The 22,983-nt window shown below is 36.9% G+C and overlaps 1 protein-coding gene across 2 annotated transcripts; it reads right to left on the bottom strand.

Annotated features, from left to right (window-relative positions):
• Positions 1-4,845: 4,845 nt before the first annotated feature.
• Positions 4,846-22,791, bottom strand: DAZL (deleted in azoospermia like). Of its 2 annotated transcripts, XM_007470621.1 has the most exons (12): positions 22,672-22,789; positions 16,012-16,158; positions 15,660-15,751; positions 15,048-15,099; positions 14,541-14,604; positions 14,311-14,450; positions 12,614-12,685; positions 11,838-11,888; positions 10,880-10,993; positions 9,730-9,828; positions 6,731-6,831; positions 4,846-5,090 (listed from the first exon to the last, which is right to left on the bottom strand). In XM_007470621.1, exons 1-11 carry the CDS (start codon positions 22,672-22,674, stop codon positions 6,778-6,780), a joined length of 888 nt encoding a protein of 295 aa, XP_007470683.1. In that variant the 5' UTR covers positions 22,675-22,789; the 3' UTR covers positions 4,846-5,090; positions 6,731-6,777. The 2 variants fall into 2 exon arrangements, with proteins under 2 accessions (XP_007470683.1, XP_007470682.1); XM_007470620.1 differs by having other exon boundaries at positions 4,846-6,831; positions 22,672-22,791.
• Positions 22,792-22,983: the final 192 nt, after the last annotated feature.

Below are 22,983 nucleotides of genomic sequence, written 5' to 3'. Positions count from 1 at the left end.
GACACTCCATATCATATATCACCAAGGAAATGCAAACTAAAACAATAAGATACCACTACACACCTAGAATGGCCAGAATCTGGAACGTTGACACCACCAAATGCTGGCGAGGATGTGGAGCAGCAGGAACTCTCATTCATTGCTGGTGGGAATGAATGCAAAATAGTGCAGCCACTTTGGAAGACACTTTAGTGGTTCCTTACAAAATTAAGCATACTCTTACCATATGATTCAGCAACTGTACTCTGGGAATTTACCCAAACGATTTGAAAACTGCCCAAAAACCTGTACATGGGGGCTTCCCTGGTGGCACAGTGGTTAAGAATCTGCCTGCCAAGGTAGGGGACAGGGTTCAAACCCTGGTCTGGGAAGATCCCACAGACCGCGGAGCAACTAAGCCCGTGCGCCACAACTACTGAGCCTGTGCTCTAGAGCCTGCGAGCCACAACTACTGAGCCCGTGTGCCACAACTACTGAAGCCAGGAGCCTAGAGCCAGTGCTCCACAAGAGAAGCCACCGCAATAAGAAGCCCACACACTGCAACTAAGAGTAGCCCCTGCTTGCCACAACTAGAGAAAGCCCGCATGCAGCAACAAAGACCCAATGCAGCCAAAAATAAATAAATTTATTAAAAAAAAAAAACCTGCACATGGATGTTTATAGCAGCTTTATTGCCAAAACTTGGAAACAACCAAGATGCCTTCAGTAGTGAAAGGATAAACAAACTGTGGTACATCCAGACAATGAAATATCATTCATTAGAAATGCACTATCAAGACAAAAAGACGTGAAGGAAACAAATACATATTCCTAAGTGAAAGAAGCCAATCTGAAAAGTCTATACTGTAAAATTCCAACTATATGAAATTCTGGAAAAGGCAAAACTATGCAGACAGTAAGAAGATCAGTGGTTGCCAGGGCTTGGGATTGGGGGTAAGGTTGAAGGGGTAAATAGGCAACAGAAGATCTACAGGGCAGTGAAAATACTCTGTATGGTGAATTCACATCATACATTTGTCCAAATCCATAGAATGTACACCACCAAGAGTGAACCCTAAAGTAAGCTATGGATCTTGGGTGATTATGATGTGTCGATGTAGGTCCATCCATCGTTAACAACTATCCCACTCTGTTGGGGGATGTGGATGATAGCTGAGGCTGTGCGTGTGAGGGGTCAGGGGGCATATGGGAAATCTCTGTACCTTCCTCAGTCTTTCTATGAACCTAAAACTACTCTGAAAAAATGAAGTCTTTAAATAAAATCCTCACAAAAGTGAAATAAAAATTTAAAAGCATCTAAAAAAACGTGAAAAGAAACAACCAACAATTTTGTGGATAATTAAACCGAAATTCAATTTAGTGGTTACTTCTTGTTGAGGAAGAGGGTGTGATGAGGGAAGGCATATAGGGAATTTTTAAATTAATGGAATATTCTTTTTTTTTTTTTTTTTTGAGGAGGGAATTGCTATTTATTGGTAAATTCTTATGCTAACTTGGGTATTTTATTATTCTTTAAAGGTATACTTATTTCTATACTCATTTTCACATGAATTATGGGTGAATTTTTTAAATACACACACATAAACACAATTTAGATTTCAGTATGCTCAAGACTGTCTCTGGAACTTGATTTAACATATTATTTCCAATGTTGATGTGTTATTAATATACTTAAGGATGAGACATACTAGTTAATTCCAAGGCAGGAATAGGAGAAATGACAGGCCATACTTTTCTAAAATCCAGGTAATATGTTTTTAAAATTAGCCAATTGGGCCAAAGACCCTCCAGGAAGGAAGTATGGCATCTCAGCCTCCATAACGTCCACTCTGCCCTCCAAGCTGAGCCTAGTCCCTCACACTCGGCCTACACTTGGCCTCAACATCTGGCTTTTCTCCTGCAGTCACTCTCTCTTACCATTCATTTCTGGTCACAAGTCTTGGCTTTCAGACTTCATTCAATCCATTTTTCAGCCTGTTCACGAGTCAACCTGGTCTGAGGACAAATGGCACTCCTGGGCACAGGCTTGGCAGGGAAAGATTAAGCCAACAAAATCCCTTATGAAGGAGTCAAAATGGACTTGACAGCGTTGTTCTCCAAATTCAGCTATCCTCAAACTAGGGGTAGCCTGAGATGCTGAGATCCCCATCTGGGGCAGTACTTCTCAAAGTGAATGTCACAGAGGTAATAATCCCCAAAAAATGCATGTTACTGAGCCCACCCATGTCTACAGAGTAAGTATATCTGAGCATAGGGCCCAGGAGTCTGAATCTCTGAGAAACACCCCAGGTGATGGTTCCGATGTTTTTTCACTTCCCTGTGAGATTGGGATCACTGAAACTTGACCTGTTAAATATGAGGTTTACCTAATCATTGATAAAACCTTGGATAGTAAGTATATGGGTTTTTACTTTGTCAAAGACAGACACACCACCAATCAGAATAATGAGCAGCAACCACGCCCTGTTCAGAAAGCAAGTAAGTGCAGTTAAACTTTTCTCATTTACCAGGTATACTATTTTAATGTTGCTCAGACTTGACTGTGAAGGGGGTCTAGCTTAGGAAAAAACAAAGAGAAAATGGCCTCCGTATTTTAAATTACCCTTCCCCATTCTCACTGGTCCAGCCAGATTTATTCTGGGGGATGGGGCTAAGCTGCTAATATTAAAAATGTTTAACATGTGTGCATGGGCAGAGGGGACCAGTCCACTGGAAACAGCTGATCTGGCTTTACCAGCACAGATCAGTTGAGTGCCAGCCCTGCCTTTCTTCTATAGTAAATAGTTTCACCCAACACTGAGCCAGAATACAGCGTGTCTCTATTCATTTTCTTTTGGAGAAAGACAATAGATGTGACTAGAGCCTTAATGTACTTTTGCTAGATTTGCTTTTTGTAAAGAACTGATTAAGGATTAAAACCTTCAACTTTCTGAACTGCTTGAAATGTTACTATTGCTTCAAATTTATAGAGCTTTCATGACTCCAGTATCCCAGTAATGCAAGCATTTGTTCTATTGTTAAAGATATAGTGACCTGGTATCTGGGAATTTCATATGAGAAAAGGCAATTCCTGGCACGCAGCCTTAATAGAGGTGCACGTGCTCCATGTGCCTTGGGAAAATGAACTAGAGACTCAACTGGAAAGCTTTCAGACCAGTTAAAAACATAAAATATAGCTACCACAGAGCTTAATTGTACAGTGGCAGTTTCAGTTTCTGTATTGAGAGACAATTTTTTGCATTTTCTTAGGATTGGCCCACAGCTACAGCCATACTGGACACGTTTTTAACTCTAAATGCAATGCAGAATTGCCTATCATTTCTTTGCTATACAGATTGAAGATTCTGCATGAGCATTCAAAAACGCATGTTTATAGTTTGAACTTATATGTTTGTGTTCTACTACCAAAGGTACTGTCTACAGTCTTCGATGATGGGTGATGAGAAATTGCTCAAAAAGATTCAGTTACACACAGAGAAAACATATTAGACATAATGTTGAGAAGGGCTAGATTACATAGTTATCGAAATATGTACAGGAGCAATCGTCATCTATAAGTGTTTCAGGGATTCCAAATGATCACACTCAACAGCTGGGCCTATTTGTAAGATTTGGTCAATGGGAAGCTTTTCTCTGCCTTATGGTCCCCCACCCTAATACTTCTTTGTGAAAGCAGAGTGGCATGCTGCCTTATCGCTGTTGCTAATTACCCTCAAACAATGGCAATGAAAGCAGGCAAAACGATTAAGCAATGTGGCAGCCCATTTTTATGAATTTACCTTTAAAGACAACCAAGAGAATTTTAGAGAAGTAGGTACAGGGCTTTATAAACTACAGGGAACTGCAATGGAGTATTTATTTTTGAAACTCAATGACTTCCTTGAAATTTAAGGGTGCTAATCAATACTGAATAGTTATTTTGAACAATTACAAAGATAACATGCTCTTACTAGGAAAAGAAAAGAAAGCATGCAGAATAAACTTCTTACAGAGGTGACCAAACTTTTTGGAGTTGCTTGATTTTGCCGTAACTTGCAACTTTTTACAAAAAGGTGTTCTATGAAAATTTTTTCAATCCCAAAGACTTGGCTTTGTGTTGAGAATTTTGTGGTAATCCTCAACTGCAATATGCTTAAATTATCAAGTAGATTTAAAGCCACTGTTTTAAAATATATGGTCTAGTTTTAGGGTCTCAAAATGTTATAAATTGTAATTTAGCTTGATCAGAACTAATCAAATAATCTGGATAATGGTTAGTATACATTTATGAGTATACACACATTTAAGTACTACTAATCGTCAGCAAATTATACTTTAAACATCAAAGTTTAATCTTTGGTGATTCAGAAGGCACTCTTTTTCATGAAGTACATGCAATATGAAAAATCTAGGCTCTATTATCAACAACCGCAATTCCCCAAAATAATAGTGTCACAGAGATTAGACCAAAAGTGTGCAACAGACAAAGTATTTATAAAGTCCAAGTTGTTTACAGAGAGGGACCTTGGCCATGGGACTGCAGTCATATACATGACTCTCCAGCATTCCTACTAGGCACTGCTCTGCTGATGCACTGCATTGGAACCCACTGTTAACCATCTCCAACTAAACTAAGAGAAATTATTTTCTCATGAAAATCTCTCTCTTAATTTCCTGAGAGAGCAGCAAAAATACAATGTACAAAAATGTGCTTTTATAAACCAACTTGGCCAAATTAAGAAACTGAACAATATTTACACTCCTGAATTTCAAGGATCTAAACCTTGTCACATACTACCCACCCAAATCCCCACCATATTTTTAGATGACATGAGTAAGTAGGTTAAAACGCTTCTGAAAAAAGGTTTTATTTCTATTTATTCATTTATGCAAAGACAGTATCAGCATAGGTAATAGGAACACACTTCTAAGTTTAAAATTAATTTTCCATTTTGAAAGGTTCAGGATTTTGTCTCTTCTTTCCACCTTACTCTTTTAAATACTTCAGTCCAACAAAACAGCAGACAAAAATTTATTTCCTTCCTTTTCTTAAGGTCATATTGGGATAATCAGAATTGGCTCTTTAGAATTTAGGTATCATTTACAGTAACCTGGAGATTTAATCACAGGATAATATGTGTAAGAATGTTATAGCACACACACAAAAGTATAAAGAATTTTAAAAAGAACAAATTTCAGGGCACTTTCAAATTTTGAGGCCTAAGAAAGCTCTCTTGGGGATCCTCAAGTTCAAAGACTCCTCCCTTCAGATTCAGAATGAAAATTATTAGGGACTATAAAACAATGGGCACTTATGATATGGCCCATGGAAGCTTCATTAGGATAAGGATAAATGGAGTTTCCATGTTTTAGTGAAGGGGCAGGCCAATGAAAGAAAAGCCAGGAAGCCACTTTAAACTCATGTCCACGACAGGTCAAATGATGCTGATACAAATGTTTCCCTTAGAAAGGTATTATCCCATTGCTACCTTTCCAAGGCTTATTAGCCCACATACTGCTTATACTGCTACTTCTCTTCTTTACATCACCTATTCTAAGAGCAAACCTCCTGGAAGAATGGTGCTACAGACTGGAAAAGCAAGACTGTGGGTAGAGCAAAGGGGCTCTGGATCTCTAGTTGCTTGTCACGATTTACAGTGTCTAACCAGGAGCCTAGCTAATCTAATAATGGATTGTTAACACAACGCTAGTATATTTTTGGGCTATGCGTATTACTCAACAACTTTTGTGGTTTAGAAACGCCAAAACTAATTCGATTCTCCTGGACATATTTTACTTTAAAAAAGAAAATATAATAAGCTAAAAAACAAAAATAAAAATCGACCTGTTCTTTAACAATTAACTAATATTTTAATGTTTTTTATAAAAACAATTCCTTTCAGATACTCTGATTAACTTTTAAGTGACATAAAAAATGTTTCAGCCTTCTTTAATACCAATATTTTGCACAATTTAAGATACAGCCATTGAATTTATCATTTCAAGGGAAAAAAAGTAAAAGAAAAAAAGGAGAATGGTAACTCACTGAGAAGCTTATGTACCTAGTAAAGTTTAGTTTGTTTTGGATTCTTTAAAAAAAAATTAGGCCCAGAATTTTAGTTATCCTTATTACCATCCCAATCGGATACCTCTATGTGTGGATTCTAGATAAGATTAAATATTTTGAACTAATAAATGTAAGACCCACTGATTGGACTATTTGTTTAGAATCTGTTTTACTGGGTTTAGATAAGGAAAACTTCAAAAAAGCCAACTATATACTGAGTTCCACTGATTAAAAATGCAGTTTTAAAAACTCTGCTTTTGTGGTAAATTTCTAGACAAATCATAAAAGCACAATATTGTAAATACTGTACTGTTCATAGGTACTTGTTGGAGAAGTGAAGTGCTTGTAGTTAAACAATCAAAATTCTGACCTTTCAAAATAGGTTTTCTAAAACAATTTTCCTGAAAATCAGCATTTGCTTTTAAACTCTTAAAATGTCAATTTAAAAAAATCCTTACAGATAAATCTTAAAGTTATTCCTTTCAGTCTCAATTTTTTTTTTTACTTTTAACCATATATTCAACACAGAACCAGTTTCTAAGTAAATGTCTAATGAAAAACAGTTCTAATGTAAAATAAAACTAGGCAATCTAACATAACTTGTATAGAAAGTCTAAGTGTGATTTATCAAAATTCAGAATTAAATCTCTAAAACAGTGGGAAAAACTTTTAGTCTCTTCTAACTATTCAAAACCTCCAACTTCCTGTGAGACTAGAAAGTTAGCAGAGGATCAAACAGACTTAAGCACTGCCCGACTTCTTCTGAAGTGATGAACTCGTTTATCCTAGAAAAGACAGAAATAATACTCCATTTTACTTCACTGAAAATTCCTATTACCATTATCACCTAAGACAGTTGAAAAATATTGTACTTAAAGCATTTATTTTGGGTTTAAACACTATAAATAATGAAAGAAAAGTGATCCTTTTGGGGAAGCATTCCTGAACTTTGCGATAACCAATGTACCAATGACCAGTTTTATTCAACAATTTAGTTAAAAAAGAAGTATCAGTAACTCAGAAAAAGAGGACTTAGAATCAATACCCTTTTATGTAGATTAACTCATGATTTGGCAGTGATGTCCCAAAAAGACAGCTGGTGAAAAGCACATGAGGTTTTTAAAAGTCCTATTTTTACTAAAATACATCTGACAGAAATCACGGCTTGAGAAGAGTAATCCACTTCAATCTGAAACCCTATGCTTTTAGGTTAAAAGATAGAAGTTTTGGCATATTTAAAGGCATATTCTTAACCTGTAATGAAGATATATAATTTTTTTTTTTGCGGTACGCAGGCCTCTCACTGTTGTGGCCTCTCCCGTTGCGGAGCATAGGCTCCGGACGTGCAGGCTCAGCAGCCGTGGCTCACGGGCCCAGCCGCTCCGCGGCATATGGGATCTTCCGGGACTGGGACACAAACCCATGTCCCCTGCATCGGCAGGCGGACTCTCAACCACTGCGCCACCAGGGAAGCCCGATATATAATTTTTTCGGAAATGAATAGAAAAATAAAAATATATGCAAAAATTTCCTTTCACTTTATGTTGCTTGCAGATGTGCAGATAGAAGAAATGAGGCCTTACAAAGAGGAATGGAGCTGAGTAAACCAGCAATAACATAGTAACAGTATTTCTTCTCTACACTTTTGGCTTAACTGTGCCCTGTTCCTAGGGATTAAATTCCATTGTCACATAAAGAAGGGTGACTTCTGGAAATTATGTAATCTGTTAACAGGGTAATATCCTATTTAGGTTAAAGCCCAGAAAACTGGTCACAAACTCAAGTATCTTCAGAGATCAGGCAGGATATGAAAGATTATGAAGGAGCTGGAATTTATCATGGCAACAGTGTACAACCTGCCTCAGTGCATTCTAATTCAATTAAAACAACAATAACAACATTTAGCTAGTCAAAGTAGGTCTAGATATGCTACACAACTTCTAACTCTTAGCTCAGAGGAGCAGAACATTTTGGAAGGTTCAAAGAGAAACTTTTAATACCAGGTAAAAGTTCAAGTTTAAAGACTTGCTGGTTCAAGATTTTCTGCTTTGCAAACAAATCCTTTAGTACTACCTATTTAACCTGCAGAACCCTGGGCAAAAGTAAGCTGTCCTACAGCTCCCAGTTCTTTCCTTTTAAATTGTCCTATGCAGAATGAAACAAGAGAACAAAGATAAACTTTAAATGAATGGGTTTACTCCCCAATGAGAAGGGGGTTAAGAACTTAACTCTGCTACAGCTCTAGCCTTCTGCATTAAAGGAACTCCTAAGTATTCCTTTTAAAAACACTTTAAGCTTTATCCAATTTCCATTCATAGATGGAAAAAGCTATTCTCCTTTCCCTGTTTTAAGATACAAAGCAATGGCTTACAAATGGTTCCAAAATGGTGCATTTTAGAAAAATTCTGGCAGCTCCTTGGAAAGTTAAACATAGTTACTATGTGACTCAGCAATTCCATTCTTAGGTATATACCCAAGAGAAATAAAAACGTATGTCCACACAATAACTTGTACACGAATGTTCACAGCGTTACTCATCAGAGCCCAAAAGTGGAAACAACCCAAATTTCTATCAAATAAGTGATGAATGGATAAACGCAAAGTGGCAGATCCATAAATAAAAAGAAATGAAGTCCTGATACATGCTGTAACATTGATGAACCTTGAAAACATTTCGCTAAGTGAAAGTCACTCACAAAAGGTCACATATTACACTATTTATATGAAATATCCAGAACAGGCAAATCCTTAAAGAAAGGTGGTTAGTGGTCCTAAGGCTAGAGAGTTTGGGGGAATAGAGTGACTGCTAATGGGCAGGGGCTTTATTTTGGGGGTGATTAAAATATTCTAAAATTGATTGTCTTTATGGTTGCGCAACTCTGTTAATATTCTAAAAAGTATTGAATTGCACACTTCAAATGGGTGAACTGTGGGGTATGAAAATCGTTATCTCAATAAACCTGTTACCAAAAACAACAAAAACCTTCCCTTTACTAAAGCACAGTATTCTTCCCCCATTGAAGCAACCGGTTCCTTTCCATATTCAGAGACTCACAACTTAAAGGGATCTTAGAGACTCCTCATTTCAGACTTGTAAAAACTGGAGCCTTAGTAAGATTTAAGTGATTTGTCCAAGGTGACAGAACCAGGATCAGAAACCAGAACTTTCTTAAATTCAAACACCCATATTCTTCTCCACTTCACCAACTCTGAATCAACTTCCATTTCTTTCTACTCAGCTCTTTTTACTACTTCATTTTACCTCTTTTCTCCCCCCAAAACACCGTTCGTTCAAGCATCATCTGAGTGATCGATTTCTTTTCTTCTCTTTAGTCCAATATCTATGTACTCTTAAGTTTTGCTTTCTGTTTCTAAAATTTTCTCTTTTCCTATTTGGTCAAGCCAATATTCTCATTCAACTCTCATGAACCCTATCAATTACAGTATAGGCTTCTGCTAAAGATTATCTTCCCTAAGGGCAAACTACACTATATCAAGATTTGAGCAGCTAGAATACACTGCCACTTAAAACTCACTCACAGATTTACTGGGTTACAGTCAAAAGCTAACAGTTCAATTACTGATATATGCTCTATGTAGTATCAAAATATATATACCGCAGAAAAAAGATACTTTATGGCTGACAAGTGTGCTTTTTATCCTGTATATTATTCCTTTCATACCTTGAAGTATTCTTCTTGAGTAACAAAGGAGCTTCTCAATCTGTTCTCTGGATTAAACAGACAAGATACCACTGTCTGTATGCTTCGGTCCACAGATTTCTGAAACACAGAAGTTTTCGGTAAAGACTATTCCTCCTTTTACTCACCGGTAACAAGCTTTTTGAAAAAGTTTCATGTAATTTTGTAATACGTAACTTTTGTACCAAATTTAAGAATTATTTCAGAAACTTAGTGATAGAGTACTGATTTAAAAAGCTCAATTAGTCAAGCCCTAAGATACTTGCTTAAGCCTCTTTAATTTTTCCTGTTAGATAAAAAACAGTGAACTTCAACATTTCAAGAAACATTTAGGTTAAACTTTGGTAATATAATTATACTGTAAGTTATTTCGATATTTTTTCAAATTTTAAGTTGTGTAACCAATCTGGGAATTTTTTCACCCCACAGTTCAGTAGTTCTCAACATTTTTCCACTGAGAAACACATGAACGAAGTACACATACTCCAATGGGAATCATCCAATGTTATTATGCACATTCCAATCACATCAATTACTTCCAAATTCTCACCCATATGAGAAAACACAGAATTCAAGAGTGAAGGCACTGTTATTATAGGGATCTGCTCTAATGATAAAAAAGAAACAACTCTGCCTGTTTTAATATTTCAATTACTAGTGGCTCCACCACTCTTGAGAGCTGCTACCATATATAATGCTACGGAGAAAATACCGTAAATAACTGTATATTACTATTTAGCTAAATAAATGTTTAAATTGGCAAAAAACAAAGTAGATATAATTCATACTAATCCCTCTTTTGAAGGTAGGATTCTTGAGGAAACCAACCCACTCCACCAAATCACGTTAATACAATATTTATTAAACTACAGTTAAAAAACAACAAAAAAACCCCAATGAAAACAAAACAGAGGGAAGGACCTCTGAATCAGCAACTATATATACACACTGAAAGTTTGGGTATGCCTAAAATTTCATTAACTTTTACATAAATTGCAAAGTTATTAGACAATGACTCAAGCTCTGTAACGTATTTAAATTTGGGCAAAGATGCTTGCTTCTCAAATGGCCATTATTAAAACCTGAAAAACAATAAAAATATAAATATTAATAAGCAAAATTAGATGTTTGCCTTTTGTGGGCCATTTCCAGAGGATGCAGTAGCTTCATGAACTGAGCATTCACTTGGCAAAACTTCAACTCCTGGATCAACTTCATTACAGTGGTAGTTAACGGCTGTATAAGCCTACATTTAAAATGATAAAAGTGTAATTAAAGAGATGTACATTAGATACATTTCTAAACAATCTATTCTTCAAAATGGTGAGCTGACCCTGAAAGTCTAAATGTGGATTGTGAAGTTCAATTACATTATTTCAGAAACTATTTCAAACTGTAGAACTGAAATGCAATAAGGCAATTTTTTATTTTGAAATGTCAACACAATCAGAATTAGGACAATTTCCCTAAGAAAAAGAAACTCCAACATATAGTAAAGGAATGAGAAGGGAATTTCCTAAGTGCCTGAGAATTTCAGCTCATACTATATCCTTCAAATATCCAATCTTGATGAAAGACAGACGGTAACAAAGGCTCAGGTGTTTTAGAGGTAGCATCCTCTCTTGTTTTTTTCCTTTTCTTATATAACATATAACAGTACTGACAGCAAAACATTTTTGCTTCTCTTCATCACATTTTTTATGGCAAGAAAACTAGAGGCAGATTCAATACTAATTCTAAATCCCTGGAGTTAGAATTAGCATAGTTATTAAAACTACCTTTCTTGGTTACATATTCTATCAACAAGTAACTGAGCACTTGTTGGATGCAGGGCAGCCATTGCTTAAGTACACACACAACAACCTGAGAAATAAAAAGCACAGTTTCTCCCATGGGAGTATATACTTGGGTTGACAAGAAATAAAACATAACACATAATGTAAAAGGGCATTTAAAATATTTCTAGGCATACTTGATATGGCAAAAGGTCAAGAAATATATAATAGTTGAACAGTAAAATACTTTAAAATATATAATAGTTAGTAAAATACTTTAAAATGGGAAGTACATATTTCGTTAATTCACCTTACCGGAGAAATAACGTAACTCCTTTGTTCCCCAATAGGCCACTGTGGTGGCACCTTAGGGAAAAAAAGGAAATAATTATTTAAATACACCTTCACATTTTCACAAAGATATGAGATAGACAATGTTGAGGTATCTGTCATGCTGGCTCCTTGACCTTGTTATAATAAAAGAAAAAAAATGGAAGAATAAAGTACTTTCTGTTTCTGATACCTAAGGATTTTATTGTTACTTTCATATATAAACTCCATCTTTTTCTCAATTTTCTGGAGTTGGTCTACAGGAAAACTCAAACATACAGTTCTTTGAATATATTACCATAGATATGGTCATATCCACGGACAGAAATTCAGAGAACTACTATCTTGTAGCAGCCAGCTAAAGTAAACACTATCAAACATAATTGGAATTCAATGCTCTAAGAACTGAATAATCATTTTATTTCAACCTATGCCATTAGAAAAACTCATAAAAGTCAGCCTGGATGTTTCAGCTATTTGACAGAAAAGATGAAGAATACATGTTGAAATATAGAAGGGGACACCAAATCCTGTACAAGAGAAAGCTTCTTCCTAAACTCATTCCTGTCAAAAGCTTCTTGCTAAGTTCATTCCCTTATTTCTAAGTAATAGAGAAGCCCTAATTCTAGACTAATTCCAACTTTTTTCTTAAATTTTAAGCACACTCAACTACTTTAAATGACAAACTATTAGGGAAATTTACATAAACAAAGGCCTCAATAATATTCCAATGTAAATCATTTTGATCCCTCTTAAATTACCTGATAATTATAAACAGGCAGCTGATATCCAGTGATAACCTGAACTGGTGAACTTGGATAAGGAGGATAAGCCTGAAAATAAATTTTACAGAAAGAATGAATGAACGAGATATATTTTTAAAAATCAGAAAGAAGGAATATTATTCCCAATGTAACAAAAATACGAACATAAGGAAATCTTAGTTTTTTCATATACAATGCAAGATTCTACTTGAGTGACTGGCTTCATGAAGAAATAAGTATTCTCTGTCAAATGTTAGTCTTTTGGGCTGGGAGAAGGAAGAGATAAATAAGGTAAGTGACTGATTTTGCCAGCCTAAGTTTACCGTATCTGTATATTTATTCCCACCCAAAAGTTCTTTCTTACATGATGATAAGACTCTATTAGAATAGATTTCCATGTTAGAGTTATATTAATACATGTGTTCTCTTTTTTTTGTAAAAATACTTTTAAGCAGTTTTGTATTCCTTTGACAGTACTTCGGGGTAATGTGGGATCCTCCTACAGACTTTCTGTATTTCACTTCTAAAAGTTAAGGGCAGTTTATTACCCCAAACTAGAAAAGAGACAATACAATGTCTTATATCTTTCAAAAGGTATTTATTGATTGAAAATATCTAGGTAGTAGCATACATAAATATACCAGAATAGGTAATAATACCTCACAGTAAATGTTAGGAACAAGTAGGGCTTTTCTTCTATCTGTGTTTTAAGTAAGAATAAAAAGATATATCCTACACTTCAGGTAGATGGAAAATGTAAACAAATGAGAGACACTGCAGAACTACTTCACCATTATTTTATTTCTTTCTTTTCCTAAAAATAAAATGTCTTTTAAACTGAAGAAAGTAAACTGAACTAAGAAGAAAATAAATATTATCAATGGGAGGTAAGTATTCCAAATCCCACTTCAAATATTAAAGTAACCAAGACAAGACAAATTATATGCCAGAAACTCATAGAGTTCACAAATATAGTTAAGTCACCAGACATTTATCCATTCTAGAACCATAATACATCCAGAAATCAACAATCTATATGAGAAGGCATCTGGAAATCATTGCAAATAAAGAATAGCTGACCCTAGAAAAGAACAAACCAAGCAAACACATGAGGAAAGCTGCCTTCAAATATTCTAGGAGTTATCTGGGAAAAAAAAAAGATATATTCTCCATGGCTACAGCCATCAGTTCTAAGATAAAGGCTTACAAACTATACAGAAGCAGATTTTAGCTTAGTATAAGAAGTAACACTGGGCTTCCCTGGTGGCACAGTGGTTGAGAGTCCGCCTGCCGATGCAGGGGACACGGGTTCGTGCCCCGGTCCGGAAGATCCCACATGCTGCGGAGCGGCTGGGCCCGTGGGCCGTGGCCGCTGAGCCTGCGCGTCCGGAGCCTGTGCTCCGCCAACGGGAGAGGCTGCAACAGTGAAAGGCCCGCATACAGCAAAAAAAAAAAAAAAAAAAAAAAAAAAAAAGTAACACTAAGAATGACAGATTTCTAACAGGAGTAACAGATGTCCCATCACTCAAAAATATTCAAACAGGAATAATATTGTCACTTATTATGGAAATTGTTGACGTAATTCCACAGAGGGTAAGAAGTGAGACTGGTTTAATTTTTAAGGTGCCCCCATCTCATTGTATAAGATTTCTAATAGAATACACACAAAAAACAGGAATGTAGGTAATTCTTACCTGAACATACTGAGTTATAGGACTCATCATGGTTGGAGGCTGCATGTAAGCTTCCGGGTGTGGATTACTCCAGACACTCTGAAACTGTGGTGGAGGAGGAGGATTAAAAACCAAAGGACGTGGCTGCACATGATAAGCACCTTTTTAAAGAACAAAAAGAAAACAAAGCCTATTTTTAGTTCTCTGAAAAGCTACACATGTCAAAGAGAACAATTCCTTTCTTTACTCACATAAAGTTTGTTTCCTGATTGCAGGGCCCAGTTTCAGCTTTTTACCATGGAAATTTATCTGTGACTGAAAATAAAACAGTAACAAAACTAGAATCAATGTCTAAATCTTTACTTCCAAGACTTTGGTAAACACCCAAGTTCTCTAAAATTACTACTATCGGAGAAGATCAGTGCTAAAAACATACCAAATCAAAATTTATCAGCCTGAAGCTACCTTACTTACCTTCACTACTCTAATCAAATGTTGAGAGGTGTTGTGGAATTTGATCAAAAACCTTTACTCTGTCTCTTATCTTTCTTGTCTCTGGATCATGAGGCTGGATGCCCAATCAAAAATAAACAGGTTCTCACAAGTTATGTAAGATTATTCTAAGTCTGGACTTCAAACAGAAAGTGTATTTATTTCTATACATTATACAAGACTGAGTAAATATTCAGGACTCAAAACAATACTGAACACTGCATCCATAAGGTAATTAAGAGATTTTTTTCCAAAAGATTACTTACTTCTACTATCTTCTGCACATCCACGTCATTATAAAATGAAACAAATCCATAGCTAGAAAGGCAAATGAGTATAAAATCACTACCGTAACAGTACATGGTTTGAAACTTCATTATTCCATGAAATAACTGACAGAAGTAATAATAATAAAGGATGAAGCATATACTGAGATAAATAACTGTAAAACGTACATGATAGATCCTCTATAAATACTACTGTTTTATTTTCCTATGGTCATCTGTATTAGAATGCACAAAGATTAACAGAAGATTCATACCTATGAACCTGAATTTAACTTACTATCTATGGTAAGATAGTTAAAATTTAAGATACTGTGAAATGTGTGAAGAAAACAATTCTTCAATATAACTGATTAATCCACTTAAGTGAAACAAATGAAGATGGGAAACATTTAAATACAAACACTAGGCAAATGATTAAATAAAAGAGCTGGCAGCAAACTTTTATCTTCTACATGAAAGGAATTACAAAGTAACAAATTACATTTATACAAATGTTATAATACCAGATTTGAAATTTTATTTTCTGAAAGTCTATAGATGCTATAGTTCAGATATTTATTATAATTTATATTGAACATATGTTTCACTTACCCTTTGGACACACCAGCTCGATCCGTGATTATCTTCACTTCTTTTACTGAACCATATTTAGCAAAGAAGTTTTTAATTTCGGTTTCATCCATCTATGAAGAAAAATTTGACTTCAAGATTAAAAATTCAACATTCAAAATTTTCAATTATACTATAAAGAAGATTTGATGATGTGGAAGTATCTCCTCCATGTATCCCCAAACTACCTATAGTTCTTTGTCAAAGATATTTTAAGTCCCTATTAGGTTAAACATAAAAACAATCCCCCCCAAAAGCCTTATGTTTCCAACAGGGCCCAAATCCCACTATTCACAAAATACTTTTAAAAATAAATGAAACATGAATACAATACCCTAACATCAATTCCACCAACGAAAACAGTGTTCGGCATGATTCTGCCTTCTGGTAAAACATAGCCTTGGCTGGTGGCAGCTGATGAAGCCTGGGTGCTGGCCTCTCTAGAGATGGTTGAGTTTGGAGTGTCAGGATCTGCAGCAGACTATAATTTGGAAAGCAGATATCACCACTAGACATACAGGCTAAAATGACAGATGATATGAAATATAATTTATGTTTCTAAAATACAAAATATTTTCATATAAATTACTTTCATTGTAAATTAGTCATCAATATAGCTTAGTTCAGGCTCAAGGTCTAGGGTAATCAGAGTAGATCAGCATGAAATTTTAACAGAAGGGTATATAGTACTTTCTCAAACCCAGTGTCACTCACCACTATCCCTGGTACAGTGCTGTGGCAGAATACTGATTTTATATTGGGTTTGTGAAATACTACGTGAACCGGTTAAGTAATTAGAAAGTTCAGCTTTGTAAAAAGTAAAGTTACTAAAATCATCCTGTTGTATGTCAATAAGCAAATTCTCATTTTTCTGAGTACCTTATTCAAAAGTATGGTTTTAAAGATAACCATTTTTTTTTAAAGTTGCATCAAAAAGGAAACAAAGTTTTAAACCAATTTGTTTTGCCTCATCTTCCTATTCACCAAAACTAACACGGACTTTATATCTTTAACACTCCTTGTGTTAGTATGCCTGCTTTACTTTGGAAATGGATCATGAAAACATCATTTGCTCACATATCATAGCTCCTGCTTAAAAAAAAAAGGGTTTATAATCCTTTTCCCTAATGGTAGGGTGTTCATAGCATCTTTAAAATAATGTTTTTCTTCTTGAAAAGTACCAAATAAGTCCTACTGATAATTCTAATTTTCACAAGGGGCTGATAGATACAAATGATATCATCTTTATTTTCAGAGACCCACACAAGAAACTTATTATTTTTCTGAATTCTGGTCAGAACTCTGTCTTTAGGCTTCCCACACTAAGATTAACATAGATTTTTCTGAATCAGAATTTACTGGTAATACATATTTCGGAAACAAAAACTGATTTAGCCAGGAGATCTAAAAATTGATTTAGTCAGACATTCGTGTCCCTTACTAAGTTATAAATCACTTACTTAGCAGTTGTTTATCTCTTGAAAAACTTCTTTGAGAATGAAATGAGATAACATCTGTGAATTTGTTTTGTAAACTATAAAGTGGTATGCCAATATGGTTAGCATCCCGGTATCTGAATTTATTTTCAATAGGTTAAAGAAAGGTTTCTTTCCTGGTTTTACGATTTATGTACTTATTTTGTAGATACTCTATTAATTAACAACTAACTTTAGTTGGAACCTCAGGAAACTACCTCATGGCACATTTGCTCATTTGAAATTCATTTATGAAGTGCCTATTGATTATAAGTAGTAAATACAAAAGGCTGCAAGAGAGAGATATAGCTATTACGCTTCAGCTTATGAAGGAAAACAAAAGTAAGGACAAAAGAAACCAACCGATACATATTTTTTAAAAGATAAGCAAAATAATTTTTACAGAAATTAGTTACAATAATGAAAAGCAGGTAGAGTTGCTACTTTGTTATGTGTTAGAAATTACTGATAAATTTAAGATTCTACAAGCTGCTGTACTAATTAGCTATGAAATCAAAATTGTTAAATTACCAAATTTGAGTGTTTGGGCTTTTCTCTTAATTTGTGTTCATACTTGCTATTCAGTGTTTCTGTTTGAATAGTTCCTGATTCTTTCCTTTAACTACGGTACAGTGATATTCCAGACAATAAATCAGAGAAAGTAAAAACTATTTCTAAAGCTTTTCCATTTTTAAATGTTTTATAATTTTATTTTTTTTCTAAATGGGACTATATTACGTAAGTCACGTACCTTGAACTATCGAGAAATTTGACTAGATTTCCCTTCGTGACAGACAATTTACCAATCTCTTTCAATTAGCTCACATTCAAAAACCCAAAACAGGAATAAAACAAAATAGCAGTTCTGAAATTCTTTTAGACTTTTTCTCCTTCTCAATTTCCCCTTCGTTTGTGGATGAACTTTGGATACCTTTTTATTTGACAAACTATTTATAATATTAGCTGTCTGTGAACCACAATGGATAAATGTATTTTAAATTAGAGGTACAACATTAGGCCAGAAAACTGTGCCAGATTATAAAGAGTTATGATAATATATTGATTTTCAACCGGGGAAGATTTTGTGGCCTGGGGGCATTTTTGGTTGTCACAATTGAGCCGTATACCTGGTATCTGGTTGGCAGAGGCCAGAGATACAGTAAGCATCCTATAACACAAAGGAGAGCCTCCCACAACAAAGAATTATCTGGCCCCAAATTTGCACAGGGTCACAGCTGAGAAACCTGTGATAGTGTTGCCAGAATCGAAGAGGGAAGTTCTAATTCCTTTTTTTTGCGGTATGCGGGCCTCTCACTGTTGTGGCCTCTCCTGTTGCGGAGCATAGGCTCCGGACACGCAGGCTCAGCGGCCATGGCTCACGGGCCCTGCCGCTCCGCGGCATGTGGGATCTTCCCGGACCGGGGCACGAACCCATGTCTCTTGCATCGGCAGGGAGACTCAACCACTGCGTCACCAGGGAAGCCCGGAAGTTCTAATTCTTATATCCTATTTGCAAAAGTAAAATGGATGTCTGAGACAACTAAACAGTAATTTGCGAAAAAGAAAAAAGCCATTAAATATTATAGAAAGTTTGGTTTCGGGTTGGGTTGTACAAATTGACTGTCTGCTTAATTGAGGTATTAAGTATAAAACTGATCAAATCATTTCACTAGTGTCATAATGTCTTAAGGAAGGCATCGGTATGTCCGTCCTAGTCCTGAGCCAGCAGATGGTGCTCAAAGCTAAAGTAAGGAAAGTACTCCATTTTAAGACGCCTGAACAACAGAGATTTTAAAACTTTGCCTGTTTGTGTATTTACATACAGTTATAACTTATATATACAAATCCAGAACCATACACAACCTTTGGTTACTTCTAAACTATTGCTAAAAATACTTCACAAATGAATTCTTAGGCTAAAGCAAAATGTTTGGTGAAGAATTCATCTTACCTACCAACAGCATGTAGAAATAAACTGCATGTAAATTAAATGAAAGAATTAATTATTTTTCTTAATTACACCTTCAAGTGAGTTGATGGGTTCTGAAATGAGTAATTCTGGAATATTAAGTAGGGGTGAACTTGGAGGCCATCATATACACAATTCTCATCACTGCTATTCACAGTAATATATTCCCTTTTATATCTGGATGACCAAATGACAAAGATAACTAAAAGCTGGAAAAAAACCCTTTATCATTACTAAAGCTTCTGGGATGTCAGCTCTTTGACATTTTATTCAACTATTATATCTACATGCAAGCAAACTGAAACAATTTGCAGTCATCAGTGTCATATCCACAGAAGGAAGTAATTATTAAAGAGAAAAGGAAATAGTAAATGAAAATCAGAATAAAAACACTTTGAGTAAATCAAATAATGGACTGGGGGGGGGCAGGGGGAATCCAAACAATAAACAAACAATCCTGGGAAAGCTAAGCAAGAAAAACGCAAGAATACAAAAATACACATTAGTCCTGAAAAAATGGGATATGAATACAGATTAGAATGCTCTGTAGGAGTAAGTTTGGAAATCTTGATGATATGGCTAACTTTCTAGAGAAATGAAGTTTTAAAGACAATCTTAAGGAAAGAAAGAGCACTCAATTCCTGGGTCAGTTTCACTGGGAGTTTTCTCAAACTGTAAAGAAACAGGTAATTTGTGTGTGGAGGGCAAGCGGGGTGGTAAGAGGGGGCACTCCTAGACAGAAACAACGGTAGACAGGAGAGAGAGTGGAAAAGGAAAATTCAAATGTTTTAAAATTTTTTTCGGAGAAAAGAATATTTCTCAATGCATTTTATAAAACTAATACCATCTAAACAGCAAAATCTGGTTAAGATGGTCCACCCCTGCCCCCAACACTGAGATGCAAAATTCTAGCAGCATACAAAAAAATATACAATTAAGAACAGTTTACACTGTAAATTCAAGGATGGTTCATTCTTAGGAAATCTGTTAGTGTAATTCACCACTGCAAAAGCATTTGATAAAATACAGCATCCATTTCTTAATTTTTAAAAAACCCAAGTAAAATAAAAACATCTTATTTTCTATTGATCTAAATCTAGGCTATCATCAAGCTTGGTAGTAATTTACATTACATAACATGGTAGTAATTTACATTAAAATTAGAAATAAGGGTCTCTCCTTATCACACCTATAAATTTTTTCCTATATGACTAATGTATTAATATAGAGTTGTTATAAATCACCAAGATAAATATGCAAATAACAAGGTGGATTAAGAATTAAAAAAAAAAGAAGTGAAGAAGCTAATGACAAACTTCAACTTCACTAATGATAAACAAAAGAAAAAGTACATCAACACAGTGAAATATTTTCCAGTTATTAGACTGGCAACTTTAAAAAGTGCAATACCTTTCATTGGAAAGTGTGTGGAGAAGGGGTCACACTACACACCACTAGTGGGAATACATACTGGTACATGCTTTATCAAGGGTTACTAAGAAAAATATATCATAATTCAAAATTGTTATAAAATGGGCATAACCTTTTCACCCAGTGATTCCACTCCTGGCAATTTATTTCAAGTCATTAACAGAATAAGCATGCCAAAACATTTGCACAAACATACTCATTATGGTACTGTTTTAACGTAAACAAATTATTCATTATAAGGGAATTGGTAAAATTAAGTAATGGTAATATAAAAATATATAATTTTTGGTAAAATAACTAAGTATATATTCAAATTTATTTTAAATTTCTCTTTGGAATAATACAGGTTGTAAGATAGTATTATATTGTTGCGGTCCGGGAGCCACACGCCTGGAGTCAAGTTCCCCGGTAAATGCGACCCGTGTCCCAACCAAGGACACCCGAGAATCACCAACACCAAGCAGAAAGATTAGCAAAGGATTTATACAAGTACAAGTATAGAAGCTTACACAAACTGTCCGGACAGGGTCCCACTCGGAGAGAAGTGAGTGAGACCCCGACAAACAGTCGGGGGAGGCCTTTATACCCTTCACAGGACGGGAAGTTCCCAGGGAGGGAGGGAGCTGTTTAATTTTGAATCAGCCAATCAGGAACCCGGTTCTTCCTGCCTCAAGCAAGTAAGCAAAGCAAGTTTCTTACAGAAGTCAAAATGTACTGTTAGCCCTGAAGCTGTTCTTCCGTTTCTTTCGTCACAATATAGCACGGTAAAATTTTTATAAAATAAAATGTACCTGTATACATGCAAAACATGCTTGAAAACAATCTGGAAGGGCATACGTACATCAAAACTTCAACAGTGGTTAAATGTTGGGATTAAGATGGATCTCTACTTTCTTACATTGATTACCTTCCAATGAGTTAACGTATTAGTTTTGTATCAGAAAAAAAATCAATGAAGTTATTAGCATATACCCCCTTTTCCTCTAAAAAGAGGAGAGAACAAAGTTGGAAATAATTACAGTAACTCCGATTATTAATTACTGATATGGATACGTACATGACATAATTATTACAAATAGTTACATACAATCACAAATTTTTACTTTAAAATTTATATGTTCTAATAAATTGTATATAAAGTTCCTCCCTTTGCCTCTAAAAATACAGAAAGTAATAGTTATTACACTACCGACAACTACACATATATAATACACCTGTGACTTGATGGTTGGTCAAAAGTGTTCAGAGTTGTACCCTGAGGTGGTGAAATCAACTAAATGCACTTAACAAAACTCACATAAATGTCACCCAACAGAGTATGTAATACTCTAGGGACATTTTGTTGAAGGTTTCTGGTTTTTCTTTGGGAAAAGTGTTCCCCGGGTTAAAAACTGCTAGACTTCCCCAACCTGCAGCCGCTCAGAGGCATGGACAGCGCCGACCTCGTAGGGAAATGATGGCGTCGGGTGAGCTTCCGCCCTGAGGTCCCCGCTGCCGCCACCATGCAGGCACAAGGCTGCCCCAGGAGCACCGCGGGCTTGAGCTCTCCAGGTCCCGCCCCGCCCCAACTCCGGGCTTGGACACGCCCCCAAAGTCCCCCCAGAAACCCCGACCCCAGCCCCGCGCCGGACCCGTGGGGCCCCGCCTCCCGAGGTGGCTCGGCCCGGCTTCCGCATCTGCATGCAGGCACCCCTGAGGCCACGCCACGCGGCGCTCGGCAGGCACGACGCCATCTCGCGGAGGCCTCACCGCCTGGCTCCTCAGAATAAACACGGGAAGAGAGGCTTCTGGAGTGGGGTGGGGTGGGGCGGAGCGGGGTCCCCGCCCCCCAGTCCATGGCGGAGGCCGGAAGCCCCTCCACACCCTGGCTGCAGTGGTGGGATGGCCGCAGGCCTTGCACGTGCTGGGCGGGGCCCCGGGCACTCCCTTCCCACAGCCAGGCCTCCTGACCCTCCGCCAGCCCTCAACGCCCTGTAGGCCGTGCTGGACCGCCGCCCCCTTGCCCTCAGGCCGGTCCCAAGTACAGGAAAGCCGGGTGGCCCCGCTCTCGGCTCCCGTTCCCCCGCCCCCTTCAGTGCCCCGGCCGCCCTGAGGACCCCCTCAGACCTCGCCCTCTCACCATGATGGCGGCAGCCCGTGTTCCCACAGAGGGGCTCGAGAAGGAGCTGAGGCTGGCTTCAGGCACCGGGGCTGCTGTTAGGCCTGCTCGTACCCACCGCCCAGCTTGACTGGGCAGAGGAAGCAGAGGTGGACAAGCGAGGAGAAACCGAGGCTGCTGGCGAGACCGAGGGGCGCAGGGGGACTAAGGCGTGGCCAGAGCGCAGGACGTGGCTCCTGCGCAGGGTGAGGGGGCTCGTCGGAAAGACGCGTCAGCCAATGGGCGGCTGCGCTGCCGCCCCCCATGGCGGGGGGCGGGGGGGTGGGCTCGCAG

This window comes from Lipotes vexillifer, unplaced genomic scaffold, assembly GCF_000442215.2.
Source record: "Lipotes vexillifer unplaced genomic scaffold, Lipotes_vexillifer_v1.1 scaffold418, whole genome shotgun sequence".
Lineage (NCBI taxonomy): Eukaryota > Metazoa > Chordata > Mammalia > Artiodactyla > Lipotidae > Lipotes > Lipotes vexillifer.
Note: the sequence above shows the minus strand (reverse complement) of the source record. Positions and strands in the feature narration are given on the sequence as shown.

What these genes read in the sequence shown, in the direction of transcription:
- DAZL (XM_007470620.1), bottom strand. An exon ending in TTGGTGGAATTGATGTTAGG is followed by an intron (nt 15,752 to 16,011) that starts GTATTGTATTCA and finishes TTTTCTTCATAG; the next exon opens with ATGGATGAAACCGAAATTAA. An exon ending in ATGTGCAGAAGATAGTAGAA is followed by an intron (nt 14,605 to 15,047) that starts GTAAGTAATCTT and finishes TTTTATTTTCAG; the next exon opens with TCACAGATAAATTTCCATGG.